The sequence below is a fragment of the Sylvia atricapilla genome, chromosome 1, assembly GCF_009819655.1.
Source record: "Sylvia atricapilla isolate bSylAtr1 chromosome 1, bSylAtr1.pri, whole genome shotgun sequence".
Classification (NCBI taxonomy): Eukaryota; Metazoa; Chordata; class Aves; order Passeriformes; family Sylviidae; genus Sylvia; species Sylvia atricapilla.
The window spans coordinates 1021527-1041040 of NC_089140.1; the positions used below are offsets into that span (position 1 = coordinate 1021527).

Genomic DNA, 19514 nt, shown 5'->3' on the forward strand with positions numbered 1-19514 from the left:
AAACGTGGTGGCCTTGGATGGGAAGGGTGTTGGGAATGGATTGAGGAGTGCCCTGGAATGGACCTGGAACTGGGCTGAGAAGCTCATTGGGATCAGGCTGGGAAGATCTGGATTGGACTGGGGAATCTCCTGGGAATGAGCTGGAAGCATGTGCTGCCCAGCAGGCTGTGGGACAGGGGTTCTGTCCCCAGGGTGGGGACAAGGACACATTCCCATCCCCGTGTTCCCCTCTCCAGTCTTCCAAGAAGCCCAAGACGGCGGAAGCCGACACGTCCAGCGAGCTGGCCAAGAAGAGCAAGGAGGTGTTCAGGAAAGAGGTGAGGGATTCCAGCCTGGGAATGGGATCCATGGCGTCCATGGGATGGGATCCATGGGATGGGATCCATGGGATGGGATCCATGAAATGGGATGGGGTGGGATCCATGGGATGGGGATGGGATCCATGGGATGGATGGGATGGGATCCATGGGATGGATGGGATGGGATCCATGGGATGGATGGGATGGGATGGGGATGGGATCCATGGGTTGGGATGGGATGGGATCCATGGGATGGGATTGATGGGTTGGGATGGGATTGATGGGTTGGAAGGGGATGGGATCCATGGGATGGGGTGGGATCCATGGGATGGGATGGGATCCATGGGATGGGGTGGGATCCATGGGATGGGATGGGATCCATGGGATGGGATGGGATCCATGGGATGGATGGGATGGGATCCATGGGATGGGGTGGGATCCATGGGATGGGGTGGGATCCATGGGATGGATGGGATCCATGGGATGGATGGGATCCATGGGATGGGATCCATGGGATGGATGGGATGGGATCCATGGGATGGGGATGGGATCCATGGGATGGGGTGGGATCCATGGGATGGGGATGGGATCCATGGGATGGGGTGGGATCCATGGGATGGGATCCATGGGATGGATGGGATGGGATCCATGGGATGGGGTGGGATCCATGGGATGGGATGGGATCCCTGGGATGGGGATGGGATCCATGGGATGGATGGGATGGGATAGGCTGGGAGCAGGGATCAGGATCAGCGCTGTGTCCCGCAGATGTCCCAGTTCATTGTGCAGTGCCTGAATCCCTACCGGAAACCCGACTGCAAGGTGGGCAGGATCACCACCACCGAGGACTTCAAACACCTGGCACGAAAGGTGGGAACGTGGGAATGTGGGGACACGGGGATGGGGGGACATTGGGGCTGCAGGGACACACGGATGGATGCAGGAACATGGAGGGTACATGTGGGATACAAGGATTTGGGAACATGAGTACAGGAACGTGGGGACATGGACACAGGGACACAGGGAGAGGGTCACACACGGAGCGGGGACATGGACACAGGAACGTGGGGACACAGGGACATGGAGACATGGGATAATGGACCTGGGGTACAGGGAAATGGAATGTGGGACTTGGGGACATGGAGAGTGCAGGTTCATTGGAATGTGGGAAGTGGGGACACGGAGGATAGAGGGATATGGGGACACGGGGACATGGGGTTCACGGAGTTGGGATCATGAGGGGTATGGGAACTTGGGATACAGGGACACAGGGTACAGGAACATGGGGGTAAAGGGACATGGGGACAAAGGGATGGCCCCAGGAAACGGGATCATGTCATTCCAACTGCCTGGGAAGGAGAAATGGTGGGGGGACATTGGGACAACAACAGGAAATATTTAGGGAATATTTGGGGAATAACAGGGAATATTTGGGCAGTAATATGGCAGCAGCTGAGGGAATGTTTGGGGAGGTACAGGGAATAATTGAGGAATAATGGATAAATAATACAGAGGAATAATAGGGAATATCGAGGGAATATTTGGGGAATAGCAGGAAATATTTAGGGAATATCTGGGCAATAATAGGAGAATTATTTAGGGAATAATAGGAAATATTTGGGGAATAATTGCAAATGTTGGCACAACAATACCAAGTATTTAGGGAATATTGGGGAGATAACAGCAAATTGAATGTTAGGAATGATTTGGGGACTATTTGGGAAGTATTAGGAAAATAATTTAGGGAATAATAGGGAATATTTGGGGAAGAACAGGGAATATTTAGGGAGCAATAAGAAAATAGCTTGGGAATGTTTGGAAAATAACAGCAGATATTGAGGGAACAATACCGAATATTTTGGGAATATTTGGGAAATATTTAGGGAATATTTGGGTAATAATAGGAAAATAGCTTGGGAATGTTTGGAAAATGCAGCAGCTATTCGGGGAACACTACCACATATTTTGAAATATTTAGGGAATGTTTTAGGAATATTTGGGGATTAATACGACTCAGGGAATATTTGAGGACTATTTGGGGAATTACAGGAAAATAGCTTGGGAACATTTGGAAAATAACGGCAGATATTGGGAGAACACTACCGAATATTTGGGGATTAATAGGACAGTGGCTCAGGGAATGTTGGGAAATCCGAGGGAATATTTGGGAATTAGGAGCAGAGCAGCCTGGGGGGAGTGCCCAGGGCTGGGAATTCCGGGGCTGATCCCACATTCCCGCGGCATTCCCGCCCTCCCACAGCTCACCCACGGGGTGATGAACAAGGAGCTCAAGTACTGCAAGAACCCCGAGGACCTGGAGTGCAACGAGAACGTCAAACACAAGACCAAGGAATACATCAAGAAGTACATGCAGAAATTCGGGATCCTCTACAAGCCCAAAGAGGACACGGAGCTGGAATAGCCCCTGGAATAACCCTCGGGAGGAGCCCTCGATTCCCACTGGGGATTCGTCCTTCCGAGCCACCAACCTGTGAATTTATTATTATAATTATTATTATTATAATTATTATTATTATGACGATGAAAGAAAATTTTTTTTTTTTTTTTTTTTTAAGGAAAACAAACTTGGTTCCCGTTGCTGAGGATGAGCTGGGCTTTCCCAAGCCTGCTTTTCCCTGCTCCAGGCTTTCCCAAGCTCGGCTCTCCCAGCGCTGCTCCCAACCTCTGTATTATATTTTAACCTATATGTGAATATATTGATAATAATTTGCTTTTTTTTTTCCTCCTCCTCCTCCTTCCCCCAGTTGCTTTCAGCCCCAAACTTGCCAATCCCACGGGAATTCTGACAGGAGACTTCGGGGGGTTATTCCCGGATTTAAAATTTGTTTTTTTAATTTTGTTTTTTTTTGTTGTTGTTGTTGTTGTTGTTTCCTTGGTTTTTCCTTTTGGTTCTGCGAGGTTTCCTCCCGTTTTCCCTGTAAATACTGCGGATTTCTGGCCGTGTTGATAAGATTGATTTTACTGCTTCGAGCATTTTACTTTATCCAATTTTTACGGAACTTTTTATGTAAAAAAAAAAAAAAAAAGGAAAAAAAAAAAAACCAAACGGGCAAAAAAAGAGAAAAAAATAAAAAAATCAAAAGAAAAGAAAGAAAAAAAAAAACCAAAACCCAACAAACAAAAAACTCCCAACCCCAAACCCCAAAATCGACGGTGGGCAGGGCCAAAAGGGGGACGTGCCTTGGGGTGTCCCCTCACCTTTGGGGTGTCCCCTCACCCTTGGGTGTCCCCTCACCCTCTTGTCACCCTCAGCATTCCCGGGAATCTGGACACCTTGGGAAGGGAAGTTTGGGGTGACCTGGGAGCATTTTGGGGTTAAAAATGCCTTTTCCTGTCCCCAGTGCCACCTGCCTTGGGGTGTTCAGGGTGTCCCCTCCTCCTCCAGGGGCCACCCACGCCGGGGGTGGGACACCTGGACACATCCTGGGGACAGACGTGGGGACACTTGGGGGGTGACATCATTGGGACGTGACCCTGGGGAAATTGGGGACACCTGGGGACACCCAGCCCAGATCTGAGCAGTCACATCCCGGGAGGCCAGGGACAAAGGGACACCTTGGGGACACTCGGGACACAGTGAGGACACAAATCCTGGTGACACACAGACACCTGAGGGGGCTCATGGACAGCTGGGGACACTTTGGGACACCCGAGGGGGCACATCCCAGGGGACAAATGGACACCTGGGGATACTGGGACATCAGAAGGGACACATGGACACATTGGGGACACCCAAGGGAACACATTCTGGGGACACTCGGGACACCTGAGGGGACACATCCCGCACGGACACACGGACACGTGAGGACACAAGCCCTGGTGGCACCCAGTGACACGTTTAATGCCCCCACCCAGGGACCGGCCACCAAAGGTCCCCGTCCCACCCCCCAGAATCCCTATAAAAGTACAAAACCCACATAAAAAAACCCCCCAAACCAAATCGCCAGGAATCCATCGGGCAGCGGGAGCACCGCCGGGGATGTCACACGGCGGAGGTGACATCCCCCGCTGTCCCCAGCTCCAGGAGCCGCTCCAGCTCTGCCGGCTCCTCCGGGCGCCGCGGGGACAGCGCGGGGACCTCGGCGGCCGCTGCGGGGACATGGGGACATCCGACACCATCCGGGTGACCCCATCCCATCACCCCCAGAACTCTCTGGTGCCCCCAAACTCTGACACTCCCCAGGGTCTGGGTGTCCCCAAAACCCGCAGATGTCCCCAAAGCCCCGCGTCTGGGTGCCCCAAACCCCCCCAGGTCTGAATGTCCCCAAACCCACCGATGTCCCCCTAAATCCCTCCAGGTCTGGGTGTCCCCAAAACCCCCCGGGGCTGGGTGTCCCCAAATCCCCCCAAGTCTGGATGTCCCCAAAATCCCCTCAAGGCTGAGTGTCCCCAAACCCACGCATGTCCCCAAGCTCCCCCAGATCTGGGTGTCCCCAAACCCGCGGATCTCCTCCAAACACCCCCACGGCTGGCTGTCCCCAAACCCCCTCCCAGAGCTAGGTGTCCCCAACCCCCCAGTTCTGGCTGTCCCCAAACCTCCAGGCCTGACCGTCCCCAAACCCCCCAGTTCTGGCTGTCCCCAGACCCCCAGATCTGGATGTCCCCAGATCTCCACAAGTCTGGCTGTCCCAAAACCCCCAGGGCTGGCTGTCCCCAAACCCCCTCCCAGATCTGGCTGTCCCCAAATCCCCCCAGATCTGGATGTCCCCAAACCCCCCAGTTCTGGCTGTCCCCAAATCCCCCCAGATCTGGCTGTCCCCAAATTCCCCCAGGTCTGGCTGTCCCCAAATCCCCCCAGATCTGGCTGTCCCCAAATTCCCCCAGTTCTGGCTGTCCCCAAAGCCCCCAGGTCTGGCTGTCCCCAAACCCCCTCCCAGAGTAAGGTGTCCCCAAACCCCCAGATCTGGCTGTCCCCAAACTCCCCAGTTCTGGCTGTCCCCAAACCCCCCAGAGCTGGCTGTCCCCAGACCCCCTCCCAGATCTGGCTGTCCCCAAATCCCCCCAGGTCTGGCTGTCCCCAAATTCCCCCAGGTCTGGCTGTCCCCAAAGCCCCCAGTTCTGACTGTCCCCAAAGCCCCTCCCAGAGTGAGGTGTCCCCAAACCCCCAGATCTGACTGTCCCCAAACCCCCAGTTGTGGCTGTCCCCAAACCCCCCAGAGTGAGGTGTCCCCAAACCCCCCTCTCTCTCACGGGACTGTGTCGCCTCCAGGCCACCGCCGTCCCCTCGCAGCTTCTCGGCGTCCCCCGCGTCCGCCGCCTCCCGAGCCTTGTCCAGCTGCCGCTTCTTCCTGCAGGTGTCCCAGCTGCGGGGACACCGGGGGTGTCACCGGGGGTCCCCAAACCCCCGCCTGTCCCCCCCCGGCACCCCACTCACCACTTGAAAGCCACGTAAGCCAGCAGCCCCACGACCAGCGCGGCCAGGAGGGCGCAGTACAGCGGGATGATGTCCCCGGGGACCTCCGGCACCGGCGGTGTCACTCGGGGCTCCCCCGGCACCGGCGGCGTCCCCTCGGCTGTGGGAATGCGGGAAGGGAATGGGGACAGGTGGCAGGGAAAGGTCCCCGGGTTTGGGGACAACTCCGCCATCATCAGCCCACGAGGGACGAGGGACGCGCAGGGAAACTGAGGCACGAAAAGGGAATGAGGGAGAAAAATGGGGAGACACAAAAGGGGAAACTGAGGGACAAAAAGAGTAACAGAAGGGGAAACTGAGGCACAAAAAGGGGAACGAGATTAAAAGGGGGATGAGGTCAAAAAGGGAAACTGAGGCACAAAAAGAGTAACAAAAGGGGAAACTGAGGCACAAAAGGGAGGATGAGGTGAAAAAGGGAAATTGAGGCACAAAAAGGGGAAATGAAGGAGAAAAATGGGGAGACACAAAAGGGGAAACTGAGGCACAAAAAAGGAGAACGAGATTAAAAGGGGGATGAGGTGAAAAAGGGAAAGTGAGGCACAAAAAGGGGAAACTGAGGCACAAAAAGGGGAATGAGGGGGAAAAATGGAGAAAGAGTGACAAAAGGGGAAACTGAGGCACAAAAAGAGTAACAAAAGGGGAAACTGAGGCACAAGAGAGAATGAAAGACGAAAAAGGGAAACTGAGGCACAAAAGGGAATGAGGGAGAAAAATGGAGAGTGACAAAAGGGGAAACTGAGGCACAAAAAGAGTAAAAAAAGGGGAAACTGAGGCACAAAAAGGGAAACTGAGGCATGAAAAGGGGAAATTGAGGCACAAGAGAGAATGAAGGACAAAAAGGGAAACTGAGGCACAAAAAGGGGGAATGAGGTGAAAAAGGGAAATTGAGGCACAAAAAGGGGAAATGAGGGAGAAAAATGGGGAGACACAAAAGGGGAAACTGAGGCACAAGAGGGAACGAGGTGAAAAGGGAAACTGAGGCACAAAAAGAGTAACAAAAAGGGAAACTGAGGCCCAAAAAAGGGGAACGAGGTGAAAAAGGGGACGAGTGAAAAAGGCGGATGAGGTGAAAAAGGGAAACTGAGGCAGGAAAAAGGGGGAATGAGACACAAAAAGAGGAAAGGAGGTAAAAAGGGAAACTGAGGCACGACACAAGGAAACTGGAGTAGGACGTGGGGAAACTGAGGCACAAAAGGGAAACTGAGGCAGGAAGAGGGGAAATTAAGGAATGACATGAAGAAAGAGACACGATGAGGGGAAACTGAGGCAGGACGTGGGAAAATGGGACACAACAAGGGAAAACTGAGGCAGAAAATGGGGAAATTATGGAATGACAAGGGGAAACTGAGGCACAAAGGAGAAACTGAGGAACAAAAGGGAAAGTGAGGCACAAAAGGGAAACTGAGGCAGGAGAAGGGGGAAACTGAGGCACAAAGAGGAAACTGAGGAACAAAAGGGAAACTGAGACACAAAAAGGGAAACTGAGGCAAGAGAAGGGGAAATTAAGGAGTGATGAGGGGAAACTGAGGCACAAATGGGAAACTGAGACACAAAGTGGCAGGAGAAGGGGAAATTAAAGAGCAACAAGGGGAAACTGAGGCACAAAGGGGAAAGTGAGGCACAAAAGGGGAAACTGTGGCACAAAAGGGAAAATTGAGGGACAAAAGGGGAAACTGAGGCAGGAAAAGGGGGAAACTGAGGCACAAAGGGGAAACTGAGGAACAAAAGGGAAACTGAGGCACAAAGAGGAAACTGAGGCAGGAGAAGGGGAAATTAGAGAGCAACAAAGGGAAAGTGAGGCACAAAGGGGAAAGTGAGGCACAAAGGGGAAAGTGAGGCACAAAGGGGAAAGTGAGGCACAAAAGGGAAACTGAGGCACAAAAGGGAAACTGAGGCAGGAAAAGGGGAAATTAAAGAGCAACAAGGGGAAACTGAGGCACAAAGGGGGAAACTGAGACACAAAAAGGGAAAATTGAGGGACAAAAGGGGAAACTGAGGCAGGAAAAGGGGGAAACTGAGGCACAAAGGGGAAACTGAGGCACAAAGAGGAAAACTGAGGCACAAAAGGAAAAACTGAGGCACAAAGGGCAAACTGAGGCACAAAAGGGGCCTGTCCCCTCCCTGTGTCCCCCGGGGTGCCGGTGTCACTCACGGGCACAGGCTGCGCACTGCGGGCACGGCTCCTGCGGCTCCTCCTCCGCGGGGCTCCGCGCTGCGGGTTTGGGGCGTTTTAGGGCTTTTTTGGGGTTTTTTTTTTGGGGGGGGGGGAGGGTGTTTTTGGGGTACTCACTGCGGGCGCAGGGTGGGCAGCGGCTGTCGCAGGGCTCGGGGACACCGGGGGGACACGGGGGACACTCCCCGCTCCGCCCCGGTACCTGCGGGCACAGCGAGGGTCCTGCCTCAGTTTCCCTTAAATCCACTCCAGGACCCCGCGAATTCCCACTGGGAATTGCCAAACCCGTGGAAAAGGAGGATTGAGGAGCAGTAAAAATAAATAATGACAAAAAAAGGGAAAGCGAAGGAAAGGGGAACGAGGAAAGGAAATCAATAGTAAATAAAAACGAGATCAAAGGCTTTGGAATGGGAAGGAATGAAAAGAAAGCGATGAAAGGAAAGGGAAAAGCTGAACGGAATAAAATGGAAGGAAAATAAGGTGAAAGAAAGGAAAATAAGGAAAGTAAAATAGGATAAGATGGAATGAAGCAGGGGAGAAAAAAAATAAATGGAATTTAAAAGGAAAATTAAAAAAATAAAAGAGGAAAAATTAAGTGAAAATCAGAAAAGGAGAGTGAAGGAAAAGAGGAAAAATTTTAAAAAAGAGAAAAATAAAAAAGAGTGATAAAAATAAAAAAAAAAATAAAAAGGAAGACAAAAAACAAACCAGGAAAATAAAAAATAAAAAATAAAATAAAAATTAAAAAAAAAAAAAAAAAAAGGAGGAAAACAGAATCAAATGAAAGAAAAGGAATTGAACCGAAGCAAACCCAAAAAACTTCAACAAAAGCCGCGGAGCGAAGTGACCCGGAGTGCCCCGGGGCAGCGGGAGAACCCGGCCCGGCCCATCCCAATCCCATCCCAACCCCATCCCGGTCCAATCCCGTTCCCGTCCCGGTCCCGTCCCGCCCGCACCGGGCTCAGCAGCAGCAGCAGCAGCGGCACCGGGAGCGGCCGCATCGCCGGGACCGGCCCGGGACTCCGCTCCGGGCCGGGCCGAACCGGGGCCGAGCGGCGCCGAACTCCTCCGAACCGCTCCGAACCGCTTCGGCTCCGCTCGCTTCGATCCTGTCCGGTACCGCTCGGCCCCGGTTCGGCCCCGCTGGATCTCCGTTCGGTACCGCTCGGCCCCGGTTCGGCTCCGCTGGGTCCCGGTTCGGCCCCGTTCGGCCCCGTTCGGCTCCCCTCGGCTCCGGTTCGGCCCCGTTCGGCTCCCCTCGGCTCCCCTCGGCCGCCCCGTCGCGCCTGGGCCGGGCCGGGCTGGGCGTGGCTCCCCCGGGCAGGGCCGGGCGGGGCGCGCTCTCATTGGCTGCGTGCGGCTCGAGGGGCGTGGCCAGAGGCGGAGCCCCGCCCCTCGCAGCCCCGGGGGTCACAGGTTCGAGTCCCGCCCGGGGCTCCTCCATCGGGACCGGTCCGAACTGGGACCGAGGGCACCGAAGAGACCGTGTCACCCACCTCCCCTCCACCTCCTCACGGCTCTTCCCCGAGGGAATAAGTGTCTGGGAGCGGGAGAAGCAGCTTTATTGAGCCCGGGTGTGGGTGCAGCACTTGGGGTGGGGGCGCACAGGGTCTCAGCGGGGGCGCAGCGTGGGTGGAGGGACGTGGGGTGGGTGCAGGAAGTGAGGAGTGGGACTGGATGCAGCATTCCATGTGGGTGAGGCGGGTGAGGACCCTGAAGGGGCTACGGGACCCCGGCGTGGGTGCTCAGGGTGCCTTGGAGTGGGTGCGGAGTCTCGGTCCAGGCTCTGGGTGCGGGGTCCCGGGCTGGGTGCGGGGTCCCGGGCTGGGTGCGGGGTCCCGGGCTGGGTGCGGGCTCGGGGTGCAGGTGCAGCATCCCCCCGGAATCTCCTCTCTCTCTCCTCTCTACCAGCCGCGCACGGGGCGCCAGAGCTCCACCACCTTCCCCGCGGCGTGCACGAAGTACACGGGGTGCATGGCGGCAGTGGCACAGGCCTGCGACACAGGGGACACGGGGCTGGGACAGGGCTGGGACAGGGCTGGGACACAGGGGACACAGGGCTGGGACACAGGGGACACGGGGCTGGGACACAGGGGACACAGGGGACAAAGAGCTGGGACAGGGCTGGGACACAGGGGACACAGGGGACACTGAACTGTGGCACAGGCCTGGGACAGAGGGGACACAGGGCTGGGACAGGGCTGGGACACAGGGGACACAGGGCTGGGAGACAGGGACACTGAGCTGGGACAGAGGGGACACCGAATTGGGACAGAGCGGACACTGAGCTGTGGCAGAGGGGACGCAGGCCTGGGACAGGGCTGGGACGCAGGGGACACTGAGCTGGGACAGAGGGGACATCGAACTGTGACAGAGGGGACAGTTGAGCTGTGACAGGGCTGGGACAGAGGGGACACAGGGCTGGAAGACAGGGCTGGGACAGAGAGGACACAGGGGACACAGAGCTGTGGCACAGGCCTGTGACAGAGGGGACACACAGGGTGACACTCACATGGAAGGGGATGAGCGCCAAGGTGCTTCCCAGCGGGAACCGCTCGAAGTCCAGCTCCCCATCCACGGCCTCCACCTGCCCGTGCTCCTGGGTCAGCGCCACCAGCCTGCGCCGAGGGGACACAGGTGTCACCCGCCGCCCCCGCCGGTCCCCCCCCCGCCCTCCCGGCGGCTGTCACCTGAGGCGGGGGTGGCCCTCGATGGCCGCACAGCCCGAGGGTCCCTGCCGCTGCCCGTGCAGGCTGAGGGCGGCCCAGCCGCAGTCCAGCAGCAGCTGCCCGCGGTGGCGATAGTGACCGACCACCCTGGTGAGGACACGGATGGCCACCTCCTCGGGCCGGCACGAGCCCAGCTGCGTCTGCTGCAGGTCTGGGGATGGGGGACAAAAACTCAGCCCGGCCCTGTCCCACCCTCGGGGAGGGTCACACCCGGCTCGGGGACATCTGTCCAGCTCACCGTAGAAGAGGTAATTGCCCGGGTGCACCTCGGTGAGCTGCGACATCTCCGGCACCGGGTGGCTGCAGGACGGCGTGGAGCCGATGGTGGCCTGGGGACACGGGATCCCGGCCCGCCGCAGCCTGGGGACACACCGGGGACACCCTCGGGGTGACTGGGCTGCGGGACGTCACCTCCGGGTGACCGCAGGTGGGGCTGTCACCCCGGGAACAGGACCAGAGGTGGCTCCTGCGCCTCTGGGTGCCGCAGATGTGCCCCCAAACAGTCAAAGGAACCATCCAGATGTGGCAGAGCCTCCCCCCGGTGCGCCAGGGAGAGCTCGAGATGTGCATCCAGATGTGCTCAGGTGCAGACCAGATGTGCCTGAGAGCCCCCCTCAAAGACTCAGGGCTGGTGAGGGTCCCTCCAGATCCCCCCCCCCCAGATGTGGCAGAGCACCCTCCAGATGTGCCCGAGCATCCCCGGATGTGCCCGGGGTCCCCTCAGCTGTGCCAGGCATTGCCCAGATGTGCCGGAACCCCTCTCCAGATGTGTCAGGGTGCCCCCAGTGGTGCCTGGGACCCCTCCCAGGTATTTCTGCAGCCCCAGATGTGCCCGGGAGCCCCCCACAATTTTGGGCAGGGGATGGGATCTGCGGTTTCCCCACCACGGGCCGGTGCCACCACGGGCCGGTGATGCCCGGGACGTGTCCCCAGGTGGGCACGTCGCTGTCCCCGGTGGGGGTGGAGGTCCCTGCCCCTTTTCCCCTTGTCCCCTCGTCCCCTTTTCCCAGCAGGAGCCATCCGGCCGCAATTCCCCGCAGGATGCGGACCCCCGCCGGGATGAAAAGGTGACGGGGAGGAGGGAGGGGACAATGCCCCAGGTCACCAGCCGCCACCGCAGCCACATCAAAGGCCGAGCGGCGCCGCCGCCACCCCCCGGGGGGACTTTGAGGGCCCCTTTATGGGGGCGATTCCCCTTTACAACCCCCCAGCGACCGCCTTGACCCCTCCTGTCCCCAAAGCCCCGCGGTCCCCCAGCCCAGCCCGGCCACTCACGCGGTGACAAACTCCAGCACGGCGGCCGTGGTGTCCCTGGCGATGGCCTGGACGGCCGCGACGTCGCCACAGCCGTAGGTGTTCCCGCAGTGGGCGTAGACCCCCACCAGGGTCACCAGCTCCGGGGAACCCTGCGCGATGCCGCGGGCCAGCGCCAGCGCCTCGGGGTCCGTGGGGCGAATCCCGCTGAGGAGGGGACACTTAGGGACACTTGGGGACATTGGGATGTGGCCCCTCCACGGTGGGAATGTGGGAATGGGGTTGGGGAGGGAAGGCAAAATCCCATTGTGGGGTTTGGGGGCTATTTCTATTGTATTTTCCTGGCACGGCTGGGAAAAAATGACTTTGGAAAGGCTGAGATGTTCCATCCTGGCTGGGATGGAGGATCTGGGGCCTTGGAGGGACACAGGACATCATTCCCTGAGGGACATCCTCAATTAATGACTTTGTGGGGATTTAGATGCTCCAGCACGGCTGGGATGGAGGATCTGGGGACTTGGAGGGACACAGGACATCATTCCCTGAGGGACATCCTCAATTAATGACTTTGTGGGGCTTTAGATGCTCCATCCTGGCTGGGATGGAAGATCTGGGGACTTGGAGGGACACAGGACATCATTCCCTGAGGGACATCCTCAATTAATGACTTTAGGGGGGATTTAGATGTTCCATCCTGGCTGGGCTGGAGGATCTGGGGACTTGGAGGGACACAGGACATCATTCCCTGAGGAACATCCTTAATTAATGACTTTTAGGGACGCTTCAGTGCCCCATCCTGGTTGAGGCGCTCAGAACATCCCACCCCACGGTTCCTGGATGAACCCCCTGGATGAACCAGGACACGATGTCCCCTCCCTGCACCCCCGGGGTGGCATTTAAAGGGCAGGGTCACCTACCCCGGGCATTCCCGCAGTCCAGCTTGAGCCAGACGAGCCAGCGCTTCCCGCCGGGAAGGGGATTCTGGAGCAGCATCTCCAAGCCTTGGCGGCTGTCCAGGAGCACCTGGAATTCCTGCAGGCGCTGGGCCAGCTCGGAGCACTCGGCCAGGCGCCAGCGCGCCACCGGGAAGCCGTAGAGGATGTCATCGAAGCCTCCGGCCGCGAAGAAACGCGCCTCGGCCAGAGTGGACACCACGATCCCACGGCGGGTCCCGCCCGTGGCCAGCGCCGCGCCCTCCCTGGGAATGCGGGAGCCGGGGAGGAGGGAGAGACAAGGAGAGGTGCTGAGGAGGTGCTGGCAGGAATTCTTGGAAGGTGCTGGAGGGTGCCGAGGGAGAGTTGGGGGATACTGGGAGGATGGGGAGATAGTGGGGATAATGGGAGGATGGAGGGGGGGATACTGGGAGGAAGGTAGGGATACTGGGATGATGGAGAGGATACTGGGAGGATGGGGAGATAGTGGGGATACCGGGAAGATGGATACTGGGAGGATGGAGGGGGGATACTGGTAAGAAAGTAGGGATACTGGGATGATGGAGAGGATACTGGGAGGATGGAGGGGGGATACTGGGAGGATGGTGGGGATACCGGGAGAATGGGAGGGATACTGGGACGAAGGTAGGGATACTGGGATGATGGTGAGGATGATGAGAGGGAGGATGGGGAGGTGCTGGGAGGATGGGGAGATAGTGGGGATACCGGGAGGATGGAGGGGGGATACTGGGAGGAAGGTAGGGGTACTGGGATGATGGGGAGGTGCTGGGAGGATGGGAAGGGGTACTGGGAGGATGGGGAGATAGTGGGGATACCGGGAGGATGGAGGGGGGATACTGGGAGGAAGATAGGGATATTGTAAAGAGAGTAGGGATACTGGGATGATGGGGACAACACTGGGAGGATGGGGAGGATACAGGGATGATGGTGAGGATACTGGGAGGATGGGGAGATAGTGGGGATACTGGGAGGATGGAGGGAATACTGGGAGGATGGTGGGGATACTGGGATGATGGCGAGGATACTGGGAGGATGGGGAGATAGTGGGGATACTGGGAGGATGGATACTGGGAGGATGGTGGGGATACCAGGAGGATGGAGGGGATACTGGGATGATGGTGAGGATGATGAGAGGGAGGATGGGGAGGTGCTGGGAGGAATTCTGAGAAGGTGCCGGGGGAGATGTTGGGTGTTGAAGGAGAGTTGGGGGATACTGGGAGGAAGATGGAGATACTGGGAGGATGATGGCAGGGATACCAGGAGGATGGTAGTGATACTGGGAAGATGGGAGGATACTGGGAGGAAGAGGAGGCACTGGGAAGGATTCTCAGAAGGCGCTGGGGGGATGTTGGGTGCTGAAGGAGAGGTGGGGATACTGGGAGGATTGGGGGGGATACTGGGAAGATGCTGGAGAAACTGGGGGATACTGGAGAGGCAGCTGCTGGGATGATGGGGAGGATGCTGGAGAAGGATTTTGGAGTGAGGGTGGGGAGGAAAACTGGGTGAGGTTTGAGGGGTACAGAGGGGACACAGAAGGATGTGGGGAGGAGGTTGGAGGGATGGGGGGGTTCTGGGGACACACTGGGTGGATCCTGGGGGTTCTGGTGTGACACTGGGTGAATACTGGGGGTACTGGGGACACACTGGGGGTTCTGGGGTGACAGTGGGTGGATCCTGGGGGGGCTCTGAGGTGACATTGGGTGGGTACTGGGGAGACACTGGGGTGGGTACTGCGGGTTCTAGGATGACACTGGGTGGATATTTGGGGTTCTGGGGGGCTCTGGGGAGACACAGGGCAGATCCCGGGGGGTTCCGGGGTGGGACACACTCACAGGGTTTTGTGTGTCTTGACGTGGGGCCGCAGGCGCAGCCCCAGCGCCCGGCAGCGCTCCCGCATCCTCTCGGCGTTCCCGCGCATCGTGGCCAGATCCAGGGTCAGCGCAGGGGTGGGCAACTGCTCCAGGGGGGCTCCGAGCCACGAGCTGGGGGCGGGAGCGGGGAGAACCTGCTGTGAGCCCCCCTGTGCCCTCAACCCGCCCTGTGCCCACCCTACACCACTGTAACCCCACCCTGTGCCCACCCTACACCACCCTAAACCCCCCCTGTGAGCATCCAACACCACCCTAAATCCATCCTGCACCCTGAAACCCCCCCGTGCCCACCCTACACCACCCTAAACCCCTCCTGTGCCCACCCAACACCACCCTAAACCCCCCGTGCCCACCCTACACCACCCCACACCACCCTACACCACCCTACACCACCCTAAACCCGCCCTACAGCCCCAGAGGAGCAGGTTGGGGGTCCCTGTCCCCAGGTGGGGGCCGTGTGCTCCCCCAGGGACGCGGCATTTTGGGGGGATTTGGGGTGGGGATGGTGCTGGGGCAGCCCCAGGGTGTCCCTTCATCCTCGGGCACAATCCAGGGGATTCCTGGAGCCGGGTGGATGCTGGGATTGGGGTATGGGAGAGTGGGAAACTGGGGAGTGGGACAGCTGGGACACTTGGGACACCTCGTATAGGGATACTGGAAACAGGGACACTTGGGACAGGAATCTATGGAACAGGGACAGCTGGGACACCTGGGACTGGGACACCTCGGACATCTGGAACACCTGGGATGGGAAAGCTGGGACTGGGACACCTGGGACATCTGGGACACGTGGGACAAGGACACCTGGGTCACCTCATACGGGAAGCAGGGACACCAGGGACTGGAATCTACAGAACAGGGACAGCTGGGACACCTGGGATAGGACACCCGGGACTGGGACACCTGGGACATCTGGAGCACCTGGGATGGGACATTTGGGACTGGGACATCTGGGACATCTGGGACAAGGACACTTGGGTCACCTCATGCTGGAAGCAGGGACACTTGGGACAGGAATCTATGGAACAGGGACAGCTCTGACACCAGGGATGGGACACCTGGGACATCTGGAACACGTGGGATGGCAAAGCTGGGACTGGGACACCTGGGACTGCAATGTATGGAACAGGGACACCTGGGATGGGAAACCTGAGATGGGAAAGCTGGGACTGGGACACGGGGCAGAGGGACATTTGGGACATGTGGGACAAGGACACTTGGGTCACCTCGTATAGGGATATTGGAAGCAGGGACCCCTGGGACTGGAATCTATGGAGCAGGGACAGCTGGGATGGGAAAGCTGGAACTGGGTCACTTGGGACGGGGACACGAGGCAGAGGGACACCCGGGCCAGGGCCACAGGGAAAAGCGACACTTTTTGGGGGCGGAGGGAATCCCCGGGACAGGATGCCCGAAACTGGGTCAGCCTGCGCCAAAATCCGGGAACGGGGACATCACGTTCCGATCTCCAGCGGGACGGGAACACCCCCTCCCAGCAGCGTCACCTCGTGTCGCCGCCACCCCGGCGTCCCGTGGCCGTGTCCCCTCCCTGCCCTGCCCACCTGTCCGTGTGTCCGTCCATGGCTCTGTCCGGCCGCTCCCGGCGCCGCCGTGCCCTGTGCCCCACGTGACGCGGTGGCACCGGAGCGGGGACAAGGGTCACTGCCAGCCGAGGGGCCTCGCCGGGGTGGCGGGGCCAGCGGAGGACACGCCGCCAGCGCCGGCGACACGGAGGGAGCGGCGCCACCGGGGACGTGCTGCGGCGGCTGCTGAGCCCCCCCGTGTTCGTGACACGTGTGGGGCGCTGCCGGGGACCCACTGCGACACGGGGGGACACAGCTGATGCTGCTGAGACCCCTTAAACTCATGACATGGGGGTGCACAGCTGCTGAGACCCCCTAACACTCGTGACACAAGTGCGGGGAGCTCCTGAGACCCCCTAAACCCGTGACACAGGCGTGGGGTGCTGCTGAGACCCCTGAACCCGTGACACACGCGTGGGGAGATGCTGAGACCCCCTAAACTCGTGACACGGGGGTGCACAGCTGCCGAGACCCCCTAAACTGGTGACACAAGTGCAGGGAGCTGCTGAGACCCCCTAAACCCGTGACACACGCGTGGGGAGCTCCTGAGACCCCCTAAACTCGTGACACACGCGTGGGGAGCTCCTGAGACCGCCTCCCAAGTTGTCACACTTAAGTGCAGCTGCTGCCGAGGACCCCCATGCTCGTGACACGTGTGTGTACAGCTACTGAGTGACCCCCAAACTTGTCACACCTGGGCACGGGTGCCGAGACTCCCCCACGCTCGTGACACGTGTGCACAGAGCTACTGAGACCCCCTAAACCTGTGACGGGGGGTATGGGGCTGCAGAGAACCCCCCAACTCGTGACACGAGTGTGTGCATCTGCTGAGATCTGCCCGACTCGTGACACCGATGTCCCCGTGTCCCCCAGCCCGTCCTGAGCCCCCCCAGTGCAGGACACTGAGCAGGGGACACACACAGGAGGGGCTTTGTCCCCACCTTGGGGCAGCCACGGGCCTCACACCTTGATTTCCCACAGATATATTATTATTAATTATTATTATTATTATTAATAACAACTCTTTTTTCTGTAAAACCTCTAAAAACAGATAAAAATTAAAAAAAAAACAAACCCAAGGCGGTGTGCAGGGACACCCCCATCGCAGACTGCCGGCTCCTGGCCAGCGGGGACAGCGAGGGGACAGCTGTGCCACCCCCCCTTTTCCCCAGCGACGGGTCACCAACCTCCTGCTGTCCCCAAACCCCGCTGTGACAAGGTCCCCCAAAAATCCAGGGGGGGCTGGGTAAGGCCACGGGTGTGGGCGGGGTTCGGGGGTCCCCTCGGTGGCCGGGGGTGTCCCCGGCGGTGCGGGGGTCCCGGGGTGGGCGGTGCTGGCCTAAGCCCGGCCCTCGCAGGGGTTGTACTCCGTCTCCCCCGCCGACACCTGCGAGATTCGCCGCGTGGATCGCCACAGCCGCCGGTGGAACTGGCCCGGCCGCACCTGGGGACGGCGGGGAGAGAGCCTGTGCCATCCCCAGCTCCTTTATCCCTGCCCTTCCTCGTGCCCTTCTCTGGCCCATCCCAAAATCCTCACCGCCTTCTCCAGCCCCATCCCAAATCCTCATCCCCTTCTCCAGCCCCATCCCGAAATCCTCATCCCCTTCTTCATCCCCATCCCAAATCCTCATCTCCTTATCCAGCCCCATCCCGAAATCCTCACCTCCTTCTTCATCCCCATCTTCGGCCCCATCCCAAAATCCTCATCCCTTCTCCAGCCCCATCCCGAAATCCTCATCTCCTTCTCCAGCCCCATCCCAAAATCCTCACCCCCTTCTCCAGCCTCATCCCAAATCCTCACCCCCTTCCCCAGCCCCATCCCCGAATCCTCATCCCCTTCTCCATCCCCATCCCGAAATCCTCATCCCCTTCTCCATCCCCATCCCGAAATCCTCATCTCCTTATCCAGCCCCATCCCGAAATCCTCATCTCCTTCCCCAGCCCCATCCCGAATCCTCACCCCCTTCTCCAGCCCCCATCCCGAAATCCTCATCCCCTTCTCCATCCCCATCCCGAAATCCTCATCCCCTTCTCCATCCCATCCGAAATCCTCATCTCCTTATCCAGCCCCATCCCGAAATCCTCATCCCCTTCTCCATCCCCATCCTGAAATCCTCATCCCCTTCTCCATCCCATTCCCGAAATCCTCATCTCCTTCTCCATCCCATCCATAATCCTCACCCCCTTCTCTAGCCCCAATCCCAAAATCCTCACCCCTTTCTCCATCCCCATCCCAAATCCTCACCCCCTTCTCCAGCCCCATCCCGAAATCCTCATCTCCTTATCCATCCCCATCCCAAAATCCTCATCCCCCCCCTCCATCCCCATCCCATTCCAGGGTCCTCATCCCATTCTCCATCCCCATCCCATTCAAAGATGCTCATCCCCTTCCCCATCCTATCCCAAAATCCTCCTCCCCTTCTCCTTCTGGTTCCTCCTCCCCTTCTCCCACATCCCACTGCAGGGCCCTCATCCCCTTTCCCCATCCTCATCGCATTCCAGGGTCCCCATCCCATTCAAAGATCTTCATCCCCTTCTCCATCCTACCCCAAAATCCTCATCACCTTCTCCATCCCCATCTCCTTCTGGTTCCTCATCCTCTTCTCCATCCCCCATCCCATCCCAATATTCTATCCCATTCTCCATCCCCATTGCCCTAGTTTCTCACTCCCATTTTCTCCCTCATTCCTTCTTGGACACCCAAGAAGGTGCTTCTCCATCCCATCTTCTCTTTCCCCATTTCCATCCTCATCTTCTTCCAGCTCCTCATCCTTTTCTCCACCCCAATCCCCTTCCCAAAACCCTTCATCCAACCCCATCTTCATCCTCTTCTCTATCACCATCTCCTTCCCGGTCCTCATCCTCTTCTCCACCCACATCCCTTCCCCACCCCTCAGCTCTGGAGAGGCCACACCCATGTCCCCACCCTGGGAACACCCAGGGGACACTGAGGCACGTCCCCTCCCACCTCTGCGGGCTGCCCGGCGCCCACCACGATGAGTTTCCCGTCCTCCAGTCCCACCAGGAGTGGCTCCTCTCTTGGTGACGGACCGCTGCGCACGGGCACCCGCTCATGGGCCACGGGGACACGGCCGCCCTCAGGCTGGGACACGAGACACCGTGGTGTGGGACACCGTGGACACCATGGCATGGGACACCGTGGTGTGGGCCACCGTGAGGCTTTGGGACATCATGGGCCCCACCGCAGCGTGGGACAC

The 19514-nt window shown here is 58.5% G+C and overlaps 4 protein-coding genes and 1 long non-coding RNA gene across 5 annotated transcripts in view; 1 reads left to right on the plus strand and 4 right to left on the minus strand.

Moving 5' to 3' along the window:
- SETD2 (SET domain containing 2, histone lysine methyltransferase) overlaps nucleotides 1-3303 on the plus strand; it is a 50383-nt gene extending 47080 nt beyond the window's left edge. The window contains exons 19-21 of the mRNA XM_066313121.1: nucleotides 237-317; nucleotides 1068-1169; nucleotides 2560-3303. Of these exons, the coding sequence (XP_066169218.1) occupies nucleotides 237-317; nucleotides 1068-1169; nucleotides 2560-2721 (345 nt within the window). The 3' untranslated portion in view covers nucleotides 2722-3303. The remainder of the gene's footprint in view (nucleotides 1-236; nucleotides 318-1067; nucleotides 1170-2559) is intronic.
- An 854-nt stretch (nucleotides 3304-4157) lies between these two features.
- Nucleotides 4158-6235, minus strand: LOC136362199 (death domain-containing membrane protein NRADD-like). The gene is made up of 3 exons (XM_066320575.1): nucleotides 5695-6235; nucleotides 5511-5623; nucleotides 4158-4409 (listed from the first exon to the last, which is right to left on the minus strand). The coding sequence occupies exons 1-3, from the start codon at nucleotides 5907-5909 to the stop codon at nucleotides 4303-4305; spliced, it is 435 nt and encodes a 144-aa protein (XP_066176672.1). The 5' UTR covers nucleotides 5910-6235; the 3' UTR covers nucleotides 4158-4302.
- A 1650-nt stretch (nucleotides 6236-7885) lies between these two features.
- Nucleotides 7886-9060, minus strand: LOC136362276 (uncharacterized). The gene is made up of 3 exons (XR_010743765.1): nucleotides 8863-9060; nucleotides 8024-8108; nucleotides 7886-7945 (listed from the first exon to the last, which is right to left on the minus strand). It is a non-coding gene; the product is annotated as an uncharacterized lncRNA (long non-coding RNA).
- Nucleotides 9061-9521: 461 nt separating this feature from the next.
- On the minus strand, nucleotides 9522-16554 carry LOC136362328 (D-serine dehydratase-like). Its single transcript, XM_066320775.1, has 8 exons — nucleotides 16276-16554; nucleotides 14675-14824; nucleotides 12803-13087; nucleotides 11911-12096; nucleotides 10874-10995; nucleotides 10597-10786; nucleotides 10419-10524; nucleotides 9522-9900 (listed from the first exon to the last, which is right to left on the minus strand). The coding sequence occupies exons 1-8, from the start codon at nucleotides 16293-16295 to the stop codon at nucleotides 9811-9813; spliced, it is 1149 nt and encodes a 382-aa protein (XP_066176872.1). The 5' UTR covers nucleotides 16296-16554; the 3' UTR covers nucleotides 9522-9810.
- A 1004-nt stretch (nucleotides 16555-17558) lies between these two features.
- Nucleotides 17559-19514, minus strand: part of NBEAL2 (neurobeachin like 2) — a 40425-nt gene continuing 38469 nt past the window's right edge. The window contains 2 exon segments of the mRNA XM_066313361.1: nucleotides 17559-17740; nucleotides 19265-19366. Of these exon segments, the coding sequence (XP_066169458.1) occupies nucleotides 17636-17740; nucleotides 19265-19366 (207 nt within the window). The 3' untranslated portion in view covers nucleotides 17559-17635.

Coding starts and splice junctions, on each gene's coding strand:
- LOC136362328 (XM_066320775.1), bottom strand. CDS start 16,295: ATGGACGGACACACGGACAG. Junction 13,088..14,674: donor GTCAAGACACACAAAACCCT/GTGAGTGTGTCC, acceptor CCGCATTCCCAG/GGAGGGCGCGGCGCTGGCCA. Junction 12,097..12,802: donor TGCGGGAATGCCCGGGGTAG/GTGACCCTGCCC, acceptor TCCCCTCCTCAG/CGGGATTCGCCCCACGGACC.
- LOC136362199 (XM_066320575.1), bottom strand. CDS start 5,909: ATGATGGCGGAGTTGTCCCCAAACCCGGGGACCTTTCCCTGCCACCTG. Junction 5,624..5,694: donor GCTTACGTGGCTTTCAAGTG/GTGAGTGGGGTG, acceptor GTGTCCCCGCAG/CTGGGACACCTGCAGGAAGA. Junction 4,410..5,510: donor CCTGGAGGCGACACAGTCCC/GTGAGAGAGAGG, acceptor ATGTCCCCGCAG/CGGCCGCCGAGGTCCCCGCG.